Source organism: Dromiciops gliroides, chromosome 3, assembly GCF_019393635.1.
Source record: "Dromiciops gliroides isolate mDroGli1 chromosome 3, mDroGli1.pri, whole genome shotgun sequence".
Classification (NCBI taxonomy): Eukaryota; Metazoa; Chordata; class Mammalia; order Microbiotheria; family Microbiotheriidae; genus Dromiciops; species Dromiciops gliroides.
The window spans coordinates 662,772,701-662,797,883 of NC_057863.1; the positions used below are offsets into that span (position 1 = coordinate 662,772,701).

Genomic DNA, 25,183 nt, shown 5'->3' on the forward strand with positions numbered 1-25,183 from the left:
ACTAGTTGTGTGACCCTGGGCAAATCACTTAACCCACATTGCCCCACCAAAAAAGAAAAAAGAAAAAGAAAAAGACAAGTTGTTGGCTTTCACAATGTTGTCATTATTGATTATACCTTGTAGTCTGCATTAATTCATACACCTCTTCCTGGGTTTCGCTAAAATTTCCTTAATTTTGTCATATATTATTATAACATTCACATACCAATATTTATTCAGCTGTTGCCCTATTGTAGGACATGACATCTTACTCTCCAGTTCTTTGACATAATAAAAGGAGCTGGTATCAATATTTTGGGGGCACTTGGGTTCTTTTCCTTTGGGAAATGTGGTATCACTGAGTCAGAGCATACCCAATTTCATGATTTGGGGAGTTTCATCACAGTAAATTAATTTTCCCTGAGCACATCCAACACTTTTTTGGGTCATCTTTGTCAATGACATGGGGGTGGAGGTGAAACTTGAAAGTTGATTTAAATTGCATTTATCTACTTATTGATTTGTGGCATTTTGCTTTTTTTTTTTAATTACATTTATTTTCTCCTCCACTCATCTGCCTTCTTCCAGGTTAAAAAGAAACAAATGTAAAATTCCTATAACAAATACACAACTGAGGAAAAAATTCCTTATATTTGTGATTCTTATTTTCTTATTAACTTTATTAATCTGAAAATCTTTCTAATTATTAGTGATTTGAATTAATGATTATTGATGTAGAGTATTTTTTTCCAAAGTATGGTTGATAATTTGCATTTCTTTGTTTCAAAATTGCCTGTTCATAACTGGTCATATGCCTAATTTTTCCACTCTTTACATATTTGTATATAAGCAGTTATTGTTTTTTTAATATACCTTTGACATGAGGCCTTTGTGAAAGAAATGCTACAAATCTGTTTCCCAGTTAATTGCTTCTTTTAATATTTTAGATGTACTACTCCTTTTATGTGATGAAAATTGCCAATTTTATTTTCTGTGTTCTTCTTTCTCTTGCCTGGAGATGAATTCTTCTACTAAACCTCCTTCCATCTTGCTCTAATATGTTTGAGGTGTTCTTTTATGTCTAAGTTATGTTAGCATTAGAAGCTAATCTTAGTCAACAATGTGAGATGCTGGTCCATATGTATTTTCTGTCAAAAATTAAGATTTCAGAGAAAAATTCATTATACTTACAGGGTTTTGTGAAGTTTGAGGTGTTTAATGAGGTATCTTATACTGAGAGGATCCAATATAATCAGTGCTTCAGCAAGTGGCCTTCCCTTGTTAATTAGATCCCTAACTTTCATCTCCAGTATGATTCTCCAATATAGTCAACTATGAAATCTAGGTGAAGTCCTTCCTACAACCATTGGCTTTATATTTCTTCATTACAGTATGAATACTGTTATCTACTATCACCCTCTTCCAAAGAAAACCACATTCGCCTTTAGTACATTCGTAAGGCTTCTCTCCACTAGAAATACTCTAATACAAAGTAAGAAATGATCTCTGGTTGAAAGTCTTCCAACATTTTGTTAAAATGAAGCTAGTCGGGGTGCAGCTAGGTGGCACAGTGGATAAAGCACTGGCCCAGCTGAATCCATTCAGGAGGACCTGAGTTCAAATCCAGCCTCAGATACTTGACACTTACTAGCTGTGTGACCCTGGGCAAGTCACTTAACCTTCATTTCCCCACCAAAAAAAAATATATGAAGATAGTTATCAAAATTAATTTTATGATACTGAACAAGATCTGAACTCCATTCAAATGCTTTTCTTTGTTCATGACAGTGAAAAGATTTCTATGTAATATGAATTATCAAATAGGAAATAAGAGATGATGGCTGCCTGAAGCCTTTACCCCATTGATCATATTCCTTAAGGTTTCTCTGTAGTGTGGATTTTCTTCCATTAAATAGGAGCGGTAACTAAAACTTCTGCCACATTCATGACACTCATGAAGTTTTTCTTCAGTATGAATTCTCTGCTGTGCAGAAAGACTGAAATTCTTTGTGAAAGTATTTCTACATCATTTACATTCTTATGTTTTCTCAAAACAACGTGGACTTTCTGATGCTTAGCAAGACTGGAGGTCCTTTGGAATGCCATTCCACACTGAATACATTCAAAAGATTTCTACCCAGTGTGGATTTTTTTATGTCTAGCAAGATTGCCCTTCATTGTGAAAGCCTTTCCACAATGATTACATTCATAAGGTTTTGTTCCACTGTGGATTTTCTCATGATCAGCAAGACTGTAGCTCTTTATGAAAGCCTTCCCACATTGTTTACATTCAAATGGTTTCTCTCCAGTATGGATTCTCTGATGTGCAGCAAGACTGGAACTCTGTGTGAAAGCCTTTCCACATTGTTTACATTCAAAAGGTTTCTCTCCAGTGTGGATTCTCTGATGTCTAGCAAGATTGCCCTTCACTGTGAAAGCCTTTCCACACTGTTTACATTCAAAAGGTTTCTCACCACTGTGTATTTTCTCATGATCAGCAAGACTGCAACTCTTTGTGAAAGCCTTTCCACACTGTTTACATTCAAAAGGTTTCTCTCCAGTATGGATTCTCTGATGTGCAGCAAGACTGGAGCTCTGTGTGAAAGCCTTTCTGCATTGATTACACTCATAAAGTTTCTCCCCAGTGTGGATTCTCTGATGTGCAACAAGATTGGAGCTCTGTCTGAAAGCCTTTCCACATTGATTACATTCATGAGGTTTCTCTCCAGTGTGGATTTTATCATGATCAGTAAGACTGGAGCGGAATCTGAAAGCTTTCCCACATTGTTTACATACATAAGGTTTCTCCCCTGTGTGGATTCTTTGATGTTTAACAAGACTGGAGCCATACATGAAAGCTTTTACACATACATTACATCCATAAGGTTTCTCCCCAGTGTGAATTCTCTGATGTACAGCAAGATGGGAATTAAATTGGAAAGTCTTTCCACATTGATCACACTGATAAGGTTTCTCTCCACTGTGGATTCTCTGATGTAAAGAAAGATGCAGCACCTGTCCGAAGGCTTTACCACACTGGTTACAATCAAAAGGTTTCTCTCCAGTGTGAATTCTCTGATGACCAATAAGGAGTGATCTATAGCAGAAACCCTTCCCACATTCATCCCATTTATAAAATGTCACTCCAGTATCAACCTTCTGGTGTCTAATAAGAGCTGAGTCCCAACCAAAGGTTGTCTCACACTGATTATATGCACATGGCTTCAGTACAGTACGAAATCCAGGATGGTAAGGAAGAGATAAGTGATGGGGTGAGGTTGCTTCACATTCATTGTATTCATTAGGCTCCTTTCTAATGGGAATTTGCTGATGTTTCCCACTGAAGGCCATTCTGCCTTTGTGACTAACATACTGCATTTCTCCTGCATCAATTTTCTGATGTCCATCGAGGTCTGAACTCCAGCTAATGGCCATTTCCCATGGATTACCTGGAAACATTTGCGTTTTAGGAGCCTTCTCCTGGGAATGAAAAAGTTCTTCAGGAAAGCATTTGCTATAATCACTATCCTGAAAACAGTCATTCCACGAGGTCATTTTCTTACAGTGATTTATGACTGAAGACTCTCTGAATCTCTTTCCACTTTTTCCAAATTCACAATGATTCTTTGGACTTTTATCTACCTTCATATTTGAGTCACAGATTTCTTTCAAATCGTAGTCACAGGCACTATCCCTCATGAATGTTTGCTGGCCAGATTCTTCCAGAGAAATTCTCAGCTTTGTAGTCATCTCATTTACTTCACACGTGGTCTCTGCAATCAAAGAAAACAATCACAAATACACTGAAAGACATACATACATAGATACATACACATATGTTCTTTCCTCTGATGGTAGAAAGTAATCTGATTTGTATTCTTTCAGTTGAAGAGAAAACTTTTCAAACTTAAACAGAAAAATAAATATTGGGAAATGCCATTTGGTCACATTTTTAAGATCTTTTATTTTAGAAAGAGCTTCACATGCAATAACACTGGCTCCTCACAGAAAATGCATGACACAGGAAGGCCTAGCATTCTCATTACAACATAAATCATGAGCTCAGAATGCCCGAGCAGCAGCTGAGACTAGAACTTGAACCCTTAACACTGCAATAAGAGCTAATGTAAGGTCTGCTTTTTAAGAATGTGTGTGATAGGGCAGCTAGGTGGTGCAGTGGATAAAGCCCTGGCCCTGGATTTAGGAGGACCTGAGTTCAAATCTGGCCTCAGACACTTTACACTCTTACTAGCTGTGTGAGACCCTGGGCAAGTCACTTAACCCCAATTGCCTTACCAAAAAAAAAAAAAAAAGAATGTGTGTGATAGGGGCAGCTAGGTGGCGCAGTGGATAGAGCACCGACCCTGGAGTCAGGAGTGCCTGAGTTCAAATCCGGCCTCAGACACTTAACACTTACTAGCTGTGTGACCCTGGGCAAGTCACTTAACCCCAATTGCCTCACTAAAAAAAAAAAAAAAAAAAGAATGTGTATGATGGTGCATGATGGTTCAAGATGGTTGTAATGTGTATGCCTGTGGCCAAGTATGCTCTGTACACAGTACTAGACAGCTTTTCTCTATTGCACTTTCTTTCTTCAAATTCCTCTTGTTGATTATACTTACAAATGTTGGCAATTTATATGTCATCTTCCTGCTATTCTGTTTTGATCAGTTTGGATGCACTATCACATGGTCATTCTTTTTTTTTTTTTTTTTTTTTTTTTAGGCAATGGGGGTTAAGTGACTTGCCCACGGTCACACAGCTAGTAAGTGTCAAGTGTCTGAGGCCGGATTTGAACTCAGGTACTCCTGAATCCAGGGCGCCATCTAGCTGCCCCCACACATGGTCATTCTTGGTAAATTTTATATGCTAAGCTGAGAAATAGGTTTACTCTAACAGTCATGTAATACTATTCAGTCATATCCAATGTTTCTTATACTCTATTCAGATCCAAAGATATGCCACTTGATGCACATATACTAAATATTCATATTAGTTTATTGTCCATCATCTAATGTCTCATACTAGATCTTGAGTCCATGATCCTTCTGTCAAGAAGTGAGCAATGATTCACTCTTGGTCCTCTAGCACAAAGACCCATTTGGTGCTTCATGAAACCATTGAAGGTTCATGATGTTGTCCAAGGGGTTTTAGCTAAAACATTGTTTTGTTTTCTCAACCTGTCCTCAAATGACTTCCACATTGCCACAAAATCCTGACCCAACTGTACAAATTGACTCCCAATACATGGTCACAGGTATCCATATACCCTCATCTGCTTTTTGAAAACTGCACTAGAAAAGCTGCCCCATTCCAGGGTTACCTTATAATCTTGTCTCATCAGCAATGTAATGACCATATCAAGAAGTCATAAATGTTTGCATTCTTCCAGTGAAGATGGTAGGGTTTTTGAATAACATAATCATAATCACTCAGCATACACATCGCAATCCATCATGGTCCATCAAACACATTCTAAAAAAATCAGACTTTCTCATTCAAACTTCTCTTTTGCTTATGTTGCTGTCCTTTTATCTAGCAGATTTTCAAATGAACTGGTTGACAATCCAGATCAGTCATTCCAGAGTTTCTGTGAGAGTGTGGCCAGTGTGCCAGTGGAAGAAAGAAGAAAACTATGTCAGAAGGGTTCTTTCCTTACAAAGGTTGTTTTATACATATATATATATATATATATATATATATATATAGGGGGCGGCTAGGTGGGGCAGTGGATAAAGCACTGGCCCTGGATTCAGGAGTACCTGAGTTCAAATCCAGCCTCAGACACTTGACACTAGCTGTGTGACCCTGGGCAAGTCACTTAACCCTCATTGCCCCACCAAAAACAAAAACAAAAACAAAAAACTGCCTGTAAAAATATATTATATGTATGTATGTATGTATATATATATATGTATATATATATATATATAATGTTCTCTTCAATCTTTTCAAAGTTGTAACTTATGTAAAGAATTAATTGTTCTTTGAGGTTTTTATGACTCCATCCTTTGGCTAGAATTTTTTTTTTTTTTTTTTGCAGGGCAATGGGGGTTAAGCAACTTGCCCAGGGTCACATAGCCAGTAAGTGTCAAGTGTCTGAGGCTGGATTTGAACTCAGGTACTCCTGAATCCAGGGCCGGTGCTTTATCCACTGCACCACCTAGCTGCCCCTTGGCTAGAATTTAAAAAAAAACCAACTTGCACAATTTGGTCTGGGGCTCAGGTGCAGAGCCTCCACAAAAGGCACGGTGCTCTACCCACTGGTTGTAGCCGTCGCCATGGCGCTAGCACCTCACATCATCACCACTCATCAATGCCTACATGGGCCTGGCAAAATTATGATGACTAGAAGCCCAGTGAGGGCAGTCATGTGACTGTCAGTCAGAGCTGCCAGCCAATTGGCTTGGGGCTGTGTGTGGTCAGCCTGGGGTCTGCTGGGAAGAAGAGGGGAGGAGTTTTGCCATTCTAGCTTGAAGCTGGAAGGCGACAGGATGCAGCCGTGTGTTCTCAGCTGATTCCTGGGCAGTGATGTTATTCAGGTTGTATCATTTCCCTTCCCCCATTTTATTTCCTTTCCCTTAATTCTACTGATCTTGCTTGCGTTTTTAAGTTCCTTCTTGTTAATAAATCCTGTTCTGTTTTTGAAGGAGGCTGTCAGTCTCCTTCCTTACCCCAACATTAGGGCAAGCCGCCTACCTAACACTCCCCAATTAAGAATTGGTCCCTACACTTATTTGATTAAAAATCCTATACCAGGGTAGCTAGGTGGCATAGTGGATAAAGCACTGGCGGCCCTGGATTCAGGAGGACCTGAGTTCAAATCTGGACTCAGACACTTGAAACTTACTAGCTGTGTGACCCTGGGCAAGTTACTTAACCCCAACTGCCTCACCCAAAACCAAAATAAAACCAAAAAAAAAAAAAAAAAGTAAAGTATGAAAGAAGCTTGGAGAAATGCAGGATTCTTGGCTCAGAAAACAGTAGATGAAATTGAGTTTTATGCTGCTAGAAACAATCTAAAGCACTTTTATTATGGCCTGAAGACTACTTGTGTGCTAAAGACCTATAGTACATCTCAGCTACTCAGTGCTGATGGAGCACACTGATTAGTGATAAGGACATGATCCTGGAGAGATGAGCTGAATTCTTCCATAGTATTCTCAAGACCATCATCCATCAATGCTGAAGCCGCTGACTATATTCCTCAGGTCATAACCAATCCCTCTCTTGCCAAACTTCCAAGTAAAGAAGTGGTTTTGAATGCCATTATGCTCTTCTGCTGTGGCAAAGCACCTGGTACCAATTCTATGCCAGCTGATTTACAAGGTGGGGGATCCATTGCTCACACAAAAAGTGACTAAAATTTGGGGGTTTATATGACAAGAGGTTATCCCATAGGAGTTCAAAGGTACCTCCACTCTCCATATATATAAAGATAAAGGAAATAGATGATCCTATGACAATCACAGGGAGGTCTTTCTCTTAGTCAGTGCTGGAAAGATTCTTGCTAGAGTCCTCCTTAATAGGCTCATCCTTCACCTAGAAGATGGTCATCTACCTGATGCCAGTGTGGCTTCAGAAAGGGCCGAGGAATGGTTGATAAGGTGTTTACTGCCCAACAACTCCAGGAGAAACACACAGGAGCAAGATAGAGGTCTATCCACAACATCTGTAAACTTGACCAAGGGCTTTTATACTGTCAGTCTTGAGTACTTATAGAAAACTATGTCCAAGTCTGGTTACCCGGAGAAGTTCATCAGTACTGCGTGTCCGTTTCACGATGCCATGCTTGCCTTGGTTCTGGATAATGGACAATGTTCTCACACTTTCCCAGTCACCAAATGGAGTGAAACAAGGCTGTGTGCTCGCTCCCATGCTTTTTCACATGATGTCTTCAGCCCTGTTGTCCAACACCTTCAATAAGGACAAAAACAGTAGCAAGATCAGCTACTGCACTGATGGCAACTTCTTCAGTTTGAAAAGGCTACAAGCCAAGACCCACTGGAGAGAGATTTGGTGCATGACTTTTTTATTTACAGATGACTGTGCACTCAATGAAGCCTCTGAAACTGAGATGCAACAAATTATGGACCAATTCTCTGCTGCTTGTGCTAATTTTGGCCTCGCAATGAATGCCAAGAAAACACAGGTGCTTCACCAGCCAGAACCACACCATCCATACATGGAACCATCAGTTCCAGCAAATGGAGGTTTTGAATACTGTGAATGAGTTGACTTCCCTTGGCAGTCTACTTTCCAGGGATGTCCACATTGAAAATGAAGCTGACTCATGCATTGCCAGAGCTAGCTCACTGTTCAACAGGCTCCAAAGGAAAGCGTGGGATAGCAGAGGTATTAGCCTGACTACCATACTGAAGGCCTCCAGAGCTGCCTGTGAAACCTGCACAGTCTTCCAGCGCCATGCCAGGAAACTGAATTGCTCCCATTTTAATTGTTAGAAAGATTTTCTGAAGGTCACCTGACAGGATAAGGTACCAGACACTGTGGTCCTTCCTTGAGCCAAACTGTCAAGCATTGAAAGTCTACAGCAGAGAGCACAACTCCAACAGGCTGGCCACAATGCTTGAATGCCAAGTGTATGCTTGCCTATAGACTATTTTACGGAGGCCTCACAGAAGGGAAAGTGCTCACAGGGAGGTCAGAAGAAGTGATACAAGGACCCTCTCAAGGCCTCTCTGAAGAACTGTGAAATTGATTGCATCACATGGGAAACACTGGCACAGCGCCATCCAGCATAGCATACCCTCATCAGAGGAAGGTACCAGGCTCTGTGAGCAGATCAGAAGTGAAGTAGCTCAAAACAAATGTGAGATGTGCAATTTTAGAGAATCCAACCCAAATGTTCACATGGATTATTTGTGCCCAACCTGTGTTAGAGCATTTTGAGCTCATATTGATCTGATCAGCCATGGTTGGATATACTGTAATTTGACTCTAATGTAGTGATGTCATTTTGGTCCTCTTCCAGAATGGACAGTAACGAACCAGTGGCTCCCTAATCTTCCATTATATTCTTAGATGATCATTTCTTTGGTCGTTTCCCAATACTCAGGCACCATCTCGTTTCCAGATTTAGCAACAAGAAAAAACAGCAGCTATAATTTTGTGTTGTGCAAATTGTCTTTTTTCTCTTTCTGGGATTCCTTGTTATATATAACATGTCGTCAGGTTCCCTTTCTAATGCACTATTACCCTCCTGTTTTTATGGGTAGATTTATCTCACGCACATTTTATTATGACAATTATAGGATCATAGCTTTATCACTGCAAGGGAACTGAAAGGTCATGAAGTCCAGCACCATCTTCCTTATTATAAATGAGGAAACTGAGGCTCAGAGGTCGTTACTTGCCTAGTATTCAGCTGCTGAAATGTGTCTGAAAACAAATTCGAAGTCATGCCTTCCTGCCCCCAAGTCTAGTGCTCCCTTCAGCACAACACACAGAGGTCTCTTGTGATAACAGCCCTCCCACATCTGCTTCCATCTCACTCACCTGGACAGGAGCTCCTTGGGCCTTTTTGCTCTACCATCCCTGCTGCTTCCCCTTGCTGCAAAAGAGAGATCAAATCTTCCCTAGAAAATGGAAGCCCTGGGAATATAGAATCAGGAAGGGATGAGAATAGAGAGAAATATGCAATTTATTCTTCTTTAGTGCAGGGGGACATGCATGCAAAGACCACCGTGTGGTTCCCAGGGCTATTCAAGGATGGTTTCCATGGTAGTGATTGTTGGGATGCTTGGAGGAGGGCAGAAATCACACAGCCCATTTGGAATCAGAAAACTCCATCCTTGTTCACCTCTTTCATAGAAGAATGGACACATTCCATTGCTTTTGTCATCTAGAAATTAGAGGCAACTCTTTCTGCAGTGCCAAGAGATCTGAACCTAGAGTCAGAAAGAGCAGTTGAAATCAGTGTCAGTCACATGGTAGCTGAGTGCCCCTGGGCAAGCTGTTTGCCTCAGTACCCTCAACTGTGATAAGTAGATTATAACAGTATAAAATTCACAGGGCTGCTGTGAGCACCCAATGACAGTGATTACGAAGTACTCTGCCAAACTTCAGACTCAGAGCAGGTATCTATAAATGCTAATTCCCTTCAGTTCCATTCCCACAATCTGAGCTGGAATGTGAGGAAGAATGAAGGAAGAATACGGATAAACTTGCTCCAGTAGGCAGGATTAAGAGCAATGAGCTACCAACTTAGTACCTCAGCATTACCAAAAGAAAAGGACCTTACCTACAAAGAGCAGGTTCTGGACATTCTCCAGCATGACCTCCTTAGACAGCTCTTTCTGAGAATGGTCCAAGAGGCACCACTCCTCCTTGGTGAAATCCACAGCCACATCCTTGAATGTCACCAACTCCTGAGCCATCAAAAGTCACATGATTTGGAGCTGAAAAAGACTTTACGTATTCATGTAGCCAAACCCTCATTAATTTTGAGAAAAGTGAAGCACAGAAGGGATTTGCCCCAAACTCATAACCTGTAAGAGTGTCAGAGCCAACACCTGAAACCATAGTCAATAACAGCCCAATGGAATGTTGAGAAAAGCATTTTATAGTTGACATGAGAATCATGTTGGAATAATAAAAGTTGAAAAAATGTCTTACTTGTATGAACAGATGTATAGTGAAATGAGCAGAACTAGAACGTTGTGCACAATGACAGCAACACTGTTTTTTTTTTTTTTTTGGTCAGCCAATTGGGGTTAAGTGACTTGCCCAGGGTCACACACCTAGTAAGTGTCAAGTGTCTGAGGCCGGATTTGAACTCAGGTACTCCTGAATCCAGGGCCAGTGCTTTATCCCACTGTGTCACCTAGCTGCCCCAACAGCAACACTGTTTGATGAAGAACTGTGAATGACAACTATTCTCAGCAATGCAATGATCCAAGATAATTCCAAAGATTAATGGTGAAGTACCCTATCCACCTCCAAAGAAAGAACCGATATTGATGGAACACAAACTGGAACATGCTATTTTTCACTTTCATTTTTTCCCTTTTATTCAAGTTTTCCTGTACAAAATGACTAATATGGTAATGTTTAACAAAACTGCACATGTCCAACCTATATCTGTTTGCTTACTGCCTCAAGAAAAGGGATGGGGAGGAAGAGAAGAAAAAATAGAATTTGGAACTCAAAACTTTAAATAAAAATGTTTATTTTTTTAAAAAGGAACATCTTATTAGGAAATGTTTCTCCTTATGGAATCAGAGTGAAGGTATGTGCTCTGTCAGGGAAGTATGAGTCTATGGAGAAGAAAAAAAGAAAGTGGCGTGAAGTGCCTCATCATCAGAAGTGTCATGAATGATATGTCAAGAAAATTCCATGATTAGTTTGTGAGAAGCCGGCGAGTCCTGTGTATTCTGGGGGTAAAACATCACTAGTGATCACTGAAGAGAAAGCAAAGAAAAAAGAATTATCTACTTAATTTCTTGAGAAGCCGAAATAAAATCTTACCTAGATGAAAACATGAAAAGCATTCTTAAGAGGTGTTCCTCACCATGGTATGAGACTTTTCAATCAAGTGGAGAAGAGTTATCTGTTGTAACACTGAGGGCCTGAGGTAACACTGGATATGATAGCCAAAAATAAATAAATAAATAAATTATGTCTTTGCTTTATGGCCGCTTTCACTTGTTAATGGAATATATTCCTTCATTTTAATATTTAGTTATAAAGAAATAAGAGTCACTTTGATGGAGAGTTCCTTCATTTATTGAAAATATATTTTTCCAGGGGGCAGCTAGGTGGCGCAGTGGATAGAGCACTGGCCCTGGAGTCAGGAGTACCTGAGTTCAAATCCGTGTGACCTTGGGCAAGTCACTTAACCCCAACTGCCTCACTAAAAAAAAAAAGAAAAAAAAAGAAAATATGTTTTTCCTTTGATCCAGTGGCACCACTTAGTCTGTATCCCAAAGAGAACATACATGAGGGAAAAGACCCATGTGTATAAAAATATTTATAGCTGCTCTTTTTGTGGGGGCAAAGAATTGGAAATGGAGGGAATACCCATCCATTGGGGAATGGCTAAACAGAATGTAATGGAATATTATTGTGCTGTAAGAAACAATGAGGGGCAGCTAGGTGGCGCAGTGGATAAAGCACCGGCCCTGGATTCAGGAGGACCTGAGTTCAAATCTGGCCTCAGACACTTGACACTTACTAGCTGTGTGACTGGGCAAGTCACTTAACCCTCATTGCCCTGCCCCCCCCCCCAAAAAAAGAAAAAGAAACAATGAGCAGGAGGATTTCAGAGAAACCTGGAAGGACTTACATGAACTGATGCTGAATGAGAGAAGAACCAGGAGAACTTTGTACACAGTAACAGCAACATTGTCTGATGATCAACTGTGATAAACTTGGCTCTTCTCAGCAGTGCAACGATCCAAAACAATTTCAAAGAACTAATGAAAGAAAATGTTCTCCACATGCAGAAAAAAGAACTGTGGATTCTGAATGCAGATTGAACCATACTGTTTATAATTTGGGGCTGGTTTTTTTCCTTCTTTTTTGAGGTTTTTCTCTTGTGCTCTGATTCTTCTTTCACAATATGACTAATGCAGAAATACATTTAATGTGATTGTACATATATAACCTATATCAGATTGCTTTCCATCTTGGGGAAGAGGGAGGGAAAAGAGGATGGGAGAAAAATTTGGAACTAAAAATCCTATGAAAACAAATGTTAAAAACTATCCTTACATGTAACTGAAAAATAATAAAATATTTTTTTAAATAAAAGAAAAAAGAAAATATAATGTTTTATTAACTGGGGTTAGAGGTTGAGCTAATTCGTAAGAAAGACATTGACCATTTATGAAAAATATTTTAACATACCCACAGAACTCTAAAACACTTAGACCAAGAGTCAACAAAATGGATTAACAAGCAGACTGATAGGTAACATAAATAAGGATGGGAAAATCTGTAAATATCTTGATACTTGGAAGGGATCATTTATTTTTCCAACTTGCTACATGTAGAACTCGAGTTTGACCAATGTACTTAGTATGTTAAACTCTTCCAATTTTCTTGCATTTCTAGTAGAATCATGATTCACTTTGGGGGGGGGCGGGGCAATGGGGGTTAAGTGACTTGTCCAGGGTCACACAGCTAGTAAGTGTCAAGTGTCTGAGCTCAGATTTGAACTCAGGTACTCCTGAATCCAGGGCCAGTGCTTTATCCACTGTGCCACCTAGCTGCCCCTCATGATTCACTTTTTCAGATGTTCCATTGTTCTGGAGCAATTCCCTTTCATGTGGATAAAAATCTTCACTTTGTCATCATTTTTATTTCTTCTTTTAAGACATTTGTTTTATGTTCTATTTATAATTCAAATTTCACTTCTAGCTTTCTTTGGTCCTATTATTGAACTTCTGAACCACTTAAAAGAATTTAGTACTTTTCCTACTTTTTGAAATTCCTAAAAATTTATAGAACTTTCCTTTTCACTGGAGTCTCCTGAGTCTTGAATCTTCACTGAGTTATACTTATTCAGTGTGAGCAATGACTCTAGGAAGGCCAATCTTTTCTTGATAATTTATCTGTAACTGAATCCCCAACTTGCTCCCCAAAGAAGTTCTCTCAAAGCTCTTTCCTTCTCTATCATCCCAAATGTTTTCTTCACCACCATGGGGTGAAGTCAGCTCACACATCTCCCCATTTCTCACCTGGCTGTACTATTTCAGAATTTTTGACTGATTTCTCCACCATGTCACAGCATTTGGTATCTTCTGACCCAGTAGTCTTCCCTTGGAAGTATAAACTTCTTGGGAAAAGGGCAGCCTTTTCTTCTTTTGTAATTGAATCCCTAGGCCTTAGCACAGTGCAGGGCAAATACTAGGGGCTTCCTAAGTGTTTATTGAACCCTGAGTGCCCAGACATTCTCATCTTACTTCGTGCTACCTGCTCTGATCCAATGACACTGGCCATCTTATGTCATTCCTAGGCTCCAGGCATTTTCTCTGGCTTTCCAAAATGGCTGGAATTCTCTGCCTCTTCAATCCCTTCAAGTCTCAACCAAAATCCGACCTACTACAGGAAGCCTTTGCCAGATCCTCTTCATTCTAGTGCCTTCTTTCTTTGAATTATAAACCACTGACCTGCCAAAGGATTGTTTGCACATATTGTTATCACTTTTCTTGTGATCATCACTTGGGATCACCCCCACTAGACTTCGAGCTCCTTGAGTGTAGACACTGCTCTTTATCTCTTTTTGCATGGCACCAGTAAGGACAGTGCCTGATACAAATGAGGCACTTAATGAGTGGATATTGATTAAGTGCTTGCATTCACTCCATCTCAAAACCTCTTCATAGAATCTAACAGTGTCTTCTTGCCTCCATTCTCTAAGAAAGTGGGAGGCCTTGTCTTTCCAAAAGCCAACCATGTACAAGGGCATTTGACCCCACCCTGTCCTATATCCCCCACAATTTGCATCTATCACCTGGTCCCTACCTTTCCATCAGCCTCATTAGATACTATTCACTCTCCTGTCCTTTGCAACCCCACCACATTGGCCTTCTCTATTTCTAGGCTCTGCTGATCCTCCTTGTCTTTCTCCCTGTTTTCCTTCATCATGCAGTCCCTCTATCCCTTTAAAACACACCTTCAGCACCAGTTTCTGCATGAAGCCTGCCTTCAGGCCTCTGCTGCAGGCCTGTCCATGCAGTTGTGGAGGGTTTTTCCTTGACTTTTAGTTGCTACATGGGAAAACTTGGCCAAAAGTAACAGAGGAGGGGGAGAACTTGTGTGTAGGGCAGGTGGGCTAGGTATGCAAGGAGAGAGCAAAGACATGATGCCTATGGAAGAGGGACTAATGAGTGAGGTCCTTGTCAATAACTTGGTTTTTTGTTTTTGTTTTTTTTGTTTGTTAGCAAGGCAATGAGGGATAAGTGACTTGCCCAGGCTCACACAGCTAGTAAGTGTCAAGTGTCTGAGGCCGGATTTGAACTCAGGTCCTCCTGAATCCAGGGCCGGTGCTTTATCCACTGTGCTACCTAGCTGCCCCCATTGTAAGTAACTTGTAATGAGAACCTAAACACACACAGAGGGCAGCAGCAATTTGGAGGGTGGGCAGAGTTAGTGCTCAAGATAAAAAAGTGCCACAGATACACTTCAAAACATAGAGGAGAGCAGGGCATTGTAGTTACTATTGTATTCAACTTTATATCAATTTTTGTTGTTGTTGTTGTTTTGGGGGATTTTTGCATGGCAATGAGGGTTAAGTGACTTGCCCAAGGTCACACATCTAGTAAGTGTCAAGTGCCTGAGGCCGCATTTGAACTCAGGTCCTCCTGAATCCAGGGCCGGTGCTCTATCCACTGCGCCACCTAGCTGCCCCTATATCAATTTTTATTAAAAAAAAAAGATTCCTAGGTACGACAGATGGCCAGATTCAAAGACAATTGTCCAAGTCAATGGAAATGGCCACATTGGCTGACGCTGGTCAAGTCTGTGGATGGAGTGCACTCACCTGGGCTGGGGGTCTCTGGCTCCCAGGGGCCATTCCTTCTGCCTCCAGGCTCCCTGCTTGGGCCAGGCCTTGGTCCTCTGAAGGTTGAGCTGAGGAGTGAGAAGGAACATAGAGGGGGAGATGTCTTTCCCTTCTCTTCCTGTCCTGGACAGTGGTTTACATGGATATATAAAGCATAAAGTCCCAGAGGAGTCACAAAGTCGGTGGCCCTGACCTCCAGGAATAAAGTCCAAACAACAGGGGAGGGCAGCAGGAATAGTCAAGGTAGAAAAAGAAGATCTGAAAAAAAAGACAGCTCCCCACCCTCCCTCCTCGCTCACCCTTGTGGAGCGCCAAGAAGAAGGGACTCGGGACCTCAGATGGGGTGAGAGCAACTAGAACCCCATCTACCCCGACAAGGAACTTTCCCTCCAAGTCATACTATGGGTGAGATATGAAGCTCGGACACCTGGGACCCAAAGGTAACGGTGGAGACGGCGCCCCAGGACCTTTGGGATGTGATGGGACAAGTAGCAGGGGCAGGGAGTAGCCCCTGGAGGCAGGCCTGAGGAACAGGCCTCCACCTGGCGTAGCTGGGGGAACACTCTCTAAGAGGTCTGATGGGGAAGGTGAAAAACAATGGAAAGGGGAGCCAGCCTGAGCAGGGGGCTGTGAGGGATTCCCACGCAGACCTACCAGGGACCTGAACACGCAAAGACAGCTTCCAGAATATACAGAGCTTGGCACCAAGGAAAGAAGGCAGAGAAATCTTAGCTCCAAGAGCTCAGGTTTTGAGCCAGCCTGCTCTGCCTGGGTCCTCTAAGTGCCTCATCTCTGAGGCCCCCAAATCAGAGCTTTCCCCCAGGGCCCCCCAGGGCCAGGCCTCCGGACCCTGCTGGCCTCCCTCTAAGCCCCAAGCCTGGTCTTCCACCATACGGCATTCAGGTGTCATGGGAACAAGCCCTCTTCTGCCCTGTATTCCTCCCAATCTTCCAAACTCCACCTGGGCTACCACTCCCAAGGCTGGTGACTCCTGAAAGCTCTCCCTGCCCCATTCCTCTCTACTTCTACCTCCTCCCCTTTCATTGCCCTCCAATTTCTCAGGATCCAGCACCACTGGCCTCCTGGCTGCTCCTCACAGGTGACTCTCCATTTCCTCACTGCCTTTGCACTGGCTTCTCCCCCTCCTTCCCCATGCCATGAATGCTGCCCCCGACCCCTTCGTGTTTCACTGGTTTCCTTCATGTCTCGTCTAAAATCCCATTCTCTGAAAGAAGCTTTTCTTGGTCTGCCTTCTGTTGGATTTCCTGCTATCCACCTCCATCTTTTGTATGGAGGAAACAAGGAAACAAACACATGTTAAATACCTATTATGTGCCAGGCACAAGAGCTTTACAAATATTGTCTTCTCTGATTCTAAAAAACAAAACAAAACTCCATGATATAGGTCCTATTGCCATCATTTTACAGTAATGTAAACTGAGACAAACTCTCCAAGAAATGTTTGAGCCCACATAGGAACTTGGGTTTTCCTGAATCCAGGTCAGGCGCTCTATCCACTGTACCATCTAGCTACAGATTTAAATAAAGACAGATGAAAATGAATGAAGATGAATGAATGCAAAGTGTGTACGATCAGTCTAACCAAGAAACAAAATAGAAAGAAGTCAAGGAGATGAATAGAAGCTTACATACGCTGGATATTTCAGATATCTGGAAATGAAAGGGAATAGAAAGGAATATGCCTTTTCTTCAGTAGTACATGGTACCTTTAAAAATGACCATGTATTATGCATAAAAATTTTATAATTAAATGCAGAAAAGCAAAAATATTAGATGTATCCTTTTAAAATCATAATGCAATAAAATTATATTTAATAAGGTACCATGGAAACACAGATTAACAAATGATTGTATACTAAATAACCTAATCTTAAAGAATGAGCAGGTTAAAGAACAAATCATAGACACAATAAATAATTTTATTAAAAAGAATGACCACAAGGAGACAACATACCATAATCTATGGGATGTACCAACAGCAGTAACAGAGAAAAATGCTTACATCAACAAAATAGAGAAAGAGAAGATGAATGAGTGTGCAGTTATAAAAAAACTAGAAAAAGAACAAACTAAAAATTCCCAATTAAACAATAAATTGGAAATCCTAACTATTAAAGTTGAGATTAACAAAATTAAATGTAAGAAAATCATTGAATCAATAAATAAAACTAGAAGCTGGTTTTATAAAAAAAAACAACAGATAAACCATTAGTAATATGATTTTAAAGAGAAGAAAACCAAATTACTGGAATCAAAAATGAAAAGAGCCTATAATGACGATAAATTCAACTATCAAGAGTTATTTTGTCCAATTACATATTAATAAATTTAACAACATAAGTGAAATGGAAGAATATTTATAAAAATATAAACTGCCTGGAGTAACAAAAGAGGAAAGAGACTATCTAAATATGCCTATTTTAGAAAAAGAAACTAAAGAAGTCAGAAATGAGCTTCCTAAGAAAAAAACATCAGGACCAGATGGATTTACAAGTGAATTCTACCAAACATTTAAAGATCAACTCATTCCAATATTGAATACATTATACAGAATAATAGGCAAAGAAGGAGCCCTACCAAACTCCTTTTATGAAACAAATATGGTGCTCATATTTACACCAGAAGAGTAAAAACAGAGAAAGAAAATTATAGACTAATTTCATTAATGAATGTAGATGCAAAAATCCTAAATAAAATACTAGCCAGCAGACTATCACTATATGTCACAAAGATTATATATAGTGACCAAGTGGGATTTATACCAGGAATGCAGGGACGATTTAACATAAGGAAAACTATTGTGAGAAAATAATTATTAATAATGGATTTCTTGGGGGGACCCAGGAGGGACCCATTTTTAGGAGGGAGTTCTAATCCTGTACAGGGAATACAGTAGAAGTGGAGAATAGAAGTGATTAAAGCCACACCTATATGAATCGTCTTTGCCCTGAGGGGGTTTCCAATTAGACCCTCATGTCTTTATGGTAGAGCTCATTATAATATGGACCGCCCTCAAGTCATGTCAACCAATGGAATTGAATGATGCTAGCCAATTAGCTTTGAGCAGTGTATAAGAGCTACCTCTATTAGAAGAAAGACTCAGGCCACTAGGCAAACATCATTCTTGGCTCACACTCTAGGCTCAGAAGGCTGTTGGGTTGGTGAGCACTCTCCTCTTAGGCCAGAGCAGGTAATGTAGGGCTTCTGAACTCTGCTGGGGGCCATGTGCTCTCTTAGAAATAAAATGGGAGGGGCAGCTAGGTGGGGCAGTGGATAAAGCAGGGGCCCTGGATTCAGGAGTACCTGAGTTCAAATCCGGCCTCAGACACTTGACACTTACTAGCTGTGTGACCCTGGGCAAGTCACTTAACCCTCACTGCCCAGCAAAAAAAAAAAAAAGAAATAAAATGGGGCTGGGGTTTTTTTGGCTTGTGTTAACTGCCACGAGGTCAATATTCTTTACTAATATTTAATATACTTTAATAATAAATACTTACTGCCTAAATGGGTGCAATAGCCATTAATTTATACGTAGCAATATTTTAGAAAACCTAGTTTGGCCCCCACCAGTAATTTAGCTAGAAACAGCACTCCAATAATTAAAAAACACTATTAACATAATTAATTATATTAATAACAACTGTTACAAAAATAATATTAAATCAATAGATGCAGAAAAAGCTTTTCGATAAAATACAACACTCCTATTTATTAAAAACACTTGAAAGCATACCGGTATAAATGAAAAGAAGTATCTACTTAAAAACATCATCAAACATTTTTTGTAATGAGGTTAGCTAGAAATCTTCCCAAGATCAGAAGTGAAACAAGAATTCCCATTATCATCACCAATATTCTTCAATATTGAATTAGAAATGCTAGCAATAATAATAAGAAAAGAAAAAAAGAAATGGAAGGAATCAGAATGGAAAATGAAGTCCTAAAACCATCTTTTTGTAGATGATATGATATACTGAGAAAATCCTAGAGATTCAACTAAAAAGTTAGAATACTTTTAGCAAAGTAACAGGAAATAAAATAAATCCACAAGATGCCCCACTTAAAATAACTGTAGGGGGAAGCTAGGTGGCGCAGTGGGTAAAACAGTGGCCCGAGATTCAGGAGGACCTGAGTTCAAATCTGGCCTCAGACACTTGATACTTACTAGCTGTGTGACCCTGGGCAAGTCACTTAAACTTCATTGCCCTGCAAAAAAAAAAAATAATAATAATAATAATAAATAAATAACTGTAGACTGTATAAAATACCGGAGAATATACCTGCCAAAACAAACCCAGGAACTCCATGAACTTAATTATAAAATGATTATTGTAACTTTGTGCTTGTCAAATGTAAAGATTTCAGCTTTGGAGATAAAAATAGACTAAATAAAAATTGTTGGCAAAATTGGAAAGCAGTTTGGCAGAAACTGGGTATAGATCAGTATCTTCTACCATTTACCAAGATAAGGTCAAACTGGATGAATGATTTAGCTATAAAAGGGGATAGAATAAGAAAATTATGGGAACACAGAACATAATCACTTATTAGACTTATGGAAGACTTATAGAAGAATTTATGACTGAACAATTGTGAGGTGTAAAATGGATAAAAAAATGTTTAAGTTTTATACAAATAAACCAATATAGTCAAGATTACAAGGAAAGCAGAAAATTGGGGAAATAATTTTATAGCTTCTTAAATGTCTCATATCTTAAATATATAGAGAACTGTCAAAATTTTTAAAATATGAATCATTAGCCAATCGATAAATGGTGAAAGGATATGAACAGGCAGTTTTTGATGAGGAAATCGAAATTACAGTCATGAAAAAAATGCTCTAAATCATTATTGATTAGAGAAATGCAAATTGAAACAACTTTTGAGATATCATCTCACATCTATCAGATTGGCTAAAATGACAGAAGGTGAACTCTGGCCTATTCTGTTCTACTCACAAGTCTGAAGTGGAGGTGGATTCATTTTGCCCTGGACACTTTTTTTTTTTGCAGGGCAATGAGGGTTAAGTGACTTGCCCAGGGTCACACAGCTAGTAAGTGTCAAGTGTCTTGAGGGTGGATTTGAACTCAGGTCCTCCTGAATCCAGAGCTGGTGCTTTATCCACTGCACCACCTAGCTGCCCACAGAGGTGGATTCACTTTGTCAAGATTTCCATATACAGGAGTGGTCTGAGTAGAGATAAGTCTCTTAGTCCAAAACTGAGTGGCAGGATGTCATGTCCCCCAGCTCCTCATTAGAATAAGCCCACCTCTCATTATGACATTCCTTTTTCATTACTTGTTAATCAACCAGAGTTGATTTCCACCAGTCAGAAACACCATGATTCTTCTTTGGTTTACCAGACAAAGGCAATGACAATTGTGTTAATTATTGGCTAGCTATAATTAATGACATAATTAATGCCCCACTTGTATTTTCTCATTTGTCATACCCACATGAAGATCCAGCAAAGGAAAGTAAGATGGAGTGGTCAGAGGGGAAGGGGGAAAACCCAAAAGAGAGCAGTGTCACAAAATACTAGAGAGAAAAGGATCTGGAAGAGGTGAGGGACGTCACAAAGGCTATAGAGCAGCCAAGAATGATGAGGACCTAGCAAATACCACTGGATATGGCCTTTACAAGATCAAAAGCACTTTCAGTGCTAGCCAGCTCGAAGAGTTAAGACAAGAGTGAGAGGAAGTGAATTGGAGTTACAGATGATTGCTATCATTCTCAAAGCCTTTAGCTACAAAAGTGGGGACATTAGATGAACAGAGCATCTTGGAGGAAATGATGCCTGGAAATGTTTGAATGTAGTCCAAAGCTATTGAGCCAGCTCAGTAGCACAATGGATAGAGATGGCTAGAGTACTGTGGCTGGAGTCTGAAAGACCTCAGTTCAAATGCAGCCTCAGACACCTACTAGGTGACCCTGGCCAAGTCACTTAACCCTCTTTTGCCTCAGTTTCCTCATCAGTAAAATGAACTGGAGAATGGCACACTGCTCCAATACCTTTGCCAAGAAGAGCCCAAATGGGGTCACGGAGTTGGACACAACGACAACTTCAATGACAAAAAGTTTATGTACTTGGCGAGAGCCAGTAGTAGATGGAAGACTGAATATGAATGCCAAGAAGCAGATCAAATAGGGGCCATCTTCTGGAGAAGACAGGATGGACTACAGAGGTTTGGCTTGGCCAGAGAGAGAGAGAGACAGGCCCACAGGAGAGCTTGTTGGAGGGCTTCTGAGTGAGGGGAGATGAGGATGGAGAGAGAAGAGCTGGCACTTCCTCAATGGATTCCATTGTTTTGAGTAAACTGAATGGGAGACAGCAAGACCCAGGGCATGAGCATCTTTGGAGGGGAGGAGGAGCTCAGGAGAAATGAGGACCTGCAAAGTCAGCATCCTGGAGGGAGCATCATCTCTCTGTATGCTGAGGGACAGAGAAAGACTCTGGGCCCGGCACTGAAATCCTTGAGGAGGAAAGGGGATGACCACCGAGGTTCTGGGATCAGGTGAAAGATGTGGCCTGAAGGAAACTCCTAGGAGGAGAGGCTGCCGGTAAAGGTGGGAGAGGCAGAATCTGGAGGTGGGCATCAAGCTGGGGCTGGGGGGAATGTGCTGGCATTTCTTTTGTGCCCAAGATCTGAGCTAGTGACAAGATGGGGGTGATGAGCACCCCTCAGCCGCCTCCTGCCCATCCTCATGGTGGCTGCCTAGCCTAGCCCTGCCTCATGCCCAAGACGGAGCCACCCTTCCTGGACCTCCCCTTTCCAACTGTGCTTTCAGGTGGTCTCTGCCCCTCCCCCTCCCCCAATGTTCTGTTCCTCCGGGACTCTTTCTTTCGGCTGGCACGTGCATCCCTGGTGCTCAGCACCAGGACAGGCACACAGCAAGCACTTCATAAATGCTCAGGGTCGGAGATCTGCAGGAACGTAAAAAGAAGTCACCTGTTTCTCCACCCCGACCAAAGCCCCTGCCCCCAGGTCACAAAGAGAAGGGTCCATTCCCCACCCCTGCTCCCCTGCTCCCCTGCTCCCCTGCTCCCAGACTGCAGCTGGGGCTCTGGGGACATGCCCCCTGGGCAAGTTGTCCCCCAGCTGGTGCGGGGGCCAGCCCGGCTCCCCCCCACCCGCCCCCCTCTGTCACTGCGCTCGCGCCCACGCACGTGTTCGGAAACACGCCCGCGGGGCCCCCCCTCTACCCCGCGCATTGGCACGTTCGGTCCCACTCGGACCCCAGCCCCGCCCTCTCTTCTCCCACGCTCCCACGCACACGCGCTGGCCCCATCCCCTCCCGGTCTTGCCCACGCCATCCACGCACAAGCTTCCAGGGCCACACTAACTAACCCGCCTGGCTCCTCGCGTGTTGGGGGAGGGGGAGGATGAAGGAGGAGGAAGGGGTCCCACGCGGAGCTTGGCGCTGTGGCCGCGCCTGCGCAGTGACTCCCTCCACGCCTCGTTGCCCTCCCCCACTCACCCAGCAGGGGCCGAGAACAAAGAGCAGAACCCAGCACCGGGTCCCTGGGGAAGCTGCGCCTGCGCACCTGCCGACTCCCGGCATGCCCCGGGGGGCGGTGGGAGCCCAGGAGGAGGGACCCGGAGGGCGTGACGTCACGGCGCACGCCTCTTCCTCAGTGCCCCTGCGGTTGGGGGCTGAGAAAGGGATTGCGACATCATTCTCCCCCCCTCTCCGGCCCTGAGACGGGGGGGGGGGGGGGGGCATTCCCCCCGCCCCACTTCTGCTCCCTCCAAAGGAGGGTGAGTTACTGCAGGACGGGGCCTCCCCGCACACAGTAGGTACCTAATAAGTACTCGTTGCTCTAATGGTATCCTTCAACCAGACAGGGAAACTGAGGCAGAGGCTAACAGCTGACCTCTTAAAGGCACAGGATCCCTCCTCTGAAAGTCCACTGGACCTTTGGGGAAATAGTCCCACGACTCTTCTTGGGGGGAGCAGGGGTGCTCCCCCTCCATCAGGGGAGAACCTGCCCCTGGAAGAACCTGGAGACTTGGGACAGAATCCTGGGCCTGCACCAGGAAGAGCCGAGTTCAAGTCCAGCCTCAGACACCACTAGCTGTGAGACCCGGGGCCATTCACTTCCCCTGTTTGCCTCAGTTTCCTCCAGTGTAAAATACCCGCCAGGTTCTACAGGGGCATCATCTAGGGCCAAGGGCTGATGTTCCCTCAGGGACATGAGGGCAGTGACTGTTTTCTCGCTTACAACTGACTCTATGAACCACATGAGGGCATTCAGGAGGCAGGGGCCCAAGGGGATAACAAGAATCAGAACTGCCAGGGGCCCCAGGAGGGGCACCAGCCATGGGGCAAAGGATCCCAACCAAGCCCCCGGGGTTACTGACGCTGGAAAGACTTTCTCGAAGTCTCTTAGCACGGCCCCAAAGTTCCTCAATCATCCCAGTTGCCACTCCAGACTCATGCTCTAGCAGCTGAGCTAGCAACTTCCTCCATGTCACTACTCAGCAGCTGGGAGAGCTGGTGGAAAACCTGTGTTGAGGAAACCATGCCTCCTGTTTGGGGCAAACTGCCTCAGTTTACCCAAATAACTCGAGGAGACCACCAAGTCAAGCAGAGACAGGTTTATTGCATCCTCATGAGGACGGGCAAAACCCAATTACACATTGATTGAAGGCTTGCAAAGATAGGCCCAATCCTCTAGGTTTTTATAGTAATCTTGAAAAGGAACGTCCCCACGTATACCTAGGGTGGGTGAGCTCACAATCTAACATCCAATCCTGTCTCACCCAAGATGCGTGCCCGTGATCCATGTATGGAGACATGTCCAAGAACAAAGGGGAGAAGGGGAAGGGGTACAAGTCTGAGGAATGTCAAAGAAAGAGGGAGGCAGAAATCACTCCCTTATCTGACTGCAAATTATCATGACAGGGACTGGGGTTTGACATGTGAGAGGAGTAGGCCGACTACTTGGAGACACGATTTCTATTACAGGCCATAAACTAAGGTGTAGCTGGCATGTGGGAACTAAGCAGAAGTAAAGTAAATAGTGCTAACTGGTAGAACTGTGACAAGTAATAAAACTTACTGGGGGACTGGATATCTCCCAGACCACATCTCCAAAGTTTACAGAACTGTCCCAAGTCCATTATCTCAACAATAAAACTTAAAGGAGACAGTGAGAATTTGACAAGCAATTAATTTTTAGGCAAAGCAAGAGGCTAGCTATTCTGGGGGGGGAGGGGCTAGGTATCCTTCATACTCCATCCTCAGAGTTTAATCTGACTCAAATCCATAATTGTCCCACACACCTCCTATACCAGTAACAGTCCCTATTCCACCCAAAAGTCCAGCCCCCATTAGGAGTGGAAGAAACAGGGCCCGCTCTGATCTCCCCACTTCCTCCAGTTCAGAGGACACAGCCATAATTGCAGAAACAAAGTCTGAGTCAGCATAGACAGACAGCTGGGGAACCAGGAAGACGATAAGCCAGTTATTCAGGCAAAACAGATAGATAGCAAGTGCCAGTGCACAGAGGAGGAAAATCAACATGGTTAAATGAGTCACTTGCATCAGCACAGGGGTCTTGGGAAAGCTGTCTACGTCAGGCAGTCGACTGCTTCTGGACCAACGGCCTGCTAGTAGGGTCCCCGCTGCTCCTTCACGATCTGAAGCTTGTTG

At 42.4% G+C, this 25,183-nt stretch overlaps 1 protein-coding gene across 3 annotated transcripts; it reads right to left on the bottom strand.

Annotated features, from left to right (window-relative positions):
- Positions 1-2,043: 2,043 nt before the first annotated feature.
- On the bottom strand, positions 2,044-22,945 carry LOC122745764 (zinc finger protein OZF-like). Of its 3 annotated transcripts, XM_043991200.1 has the most exons (6): positions 22,876-22,945; positions 15,485-15,573; positions 10,241-10,397; positions 9,496-9,887; positions 5,303-5,569; positions 2,044-3,752 (listed from the first exon to the last, which is right to left on the bottom strand). In XM_043991200.1, the coding sequence occupies exon 6, from the start codon at positions 3,727-3,729 to the stop codon at positions 2,113-2,115; it is 1,617 nt and encodes a 538-aa protein (XP_043847135.1). In that variant the 5' UTR covers positions 3,730-3,752; positions 5,303-5,569; positions 9,496-9,887; positions 10,241-10,397; positions 15,485-15,573; positions 22,876-22,945; the 3' UTR covers positions 2,044-2,112. The 3 variants fall into 3 exon arrangements, 1 of the variants encoding a protein (XP_043847135.1); XR_006355488.1 differs by lacking the exons at positions 2,044-3,752; positions 5,303-5,569 and adding an exon at positions 6,993-7,896 and having other exon boundaries at positions 22,876-22,940; XR_006355489.1 differs by lacking the exons at positions 2,044-3,752; positions 5,303-5,569 and adding an exon at positions 7,912-9,378 and having other exon boundaries at positions 22,876-22,940.
- Between the last annotated feature and the right edge of the window lie 2,238 nt (positions 22,946-25,183).

Coding starts and splice junctions, on each gene's coding strand:
- LOC122745764 (XM_043991200.1), bottom strand. CDS start 3,729: ATGACTACAAAGCTGAGAATTTCTCTGGAAGAATCTGGCCAGCAAACA.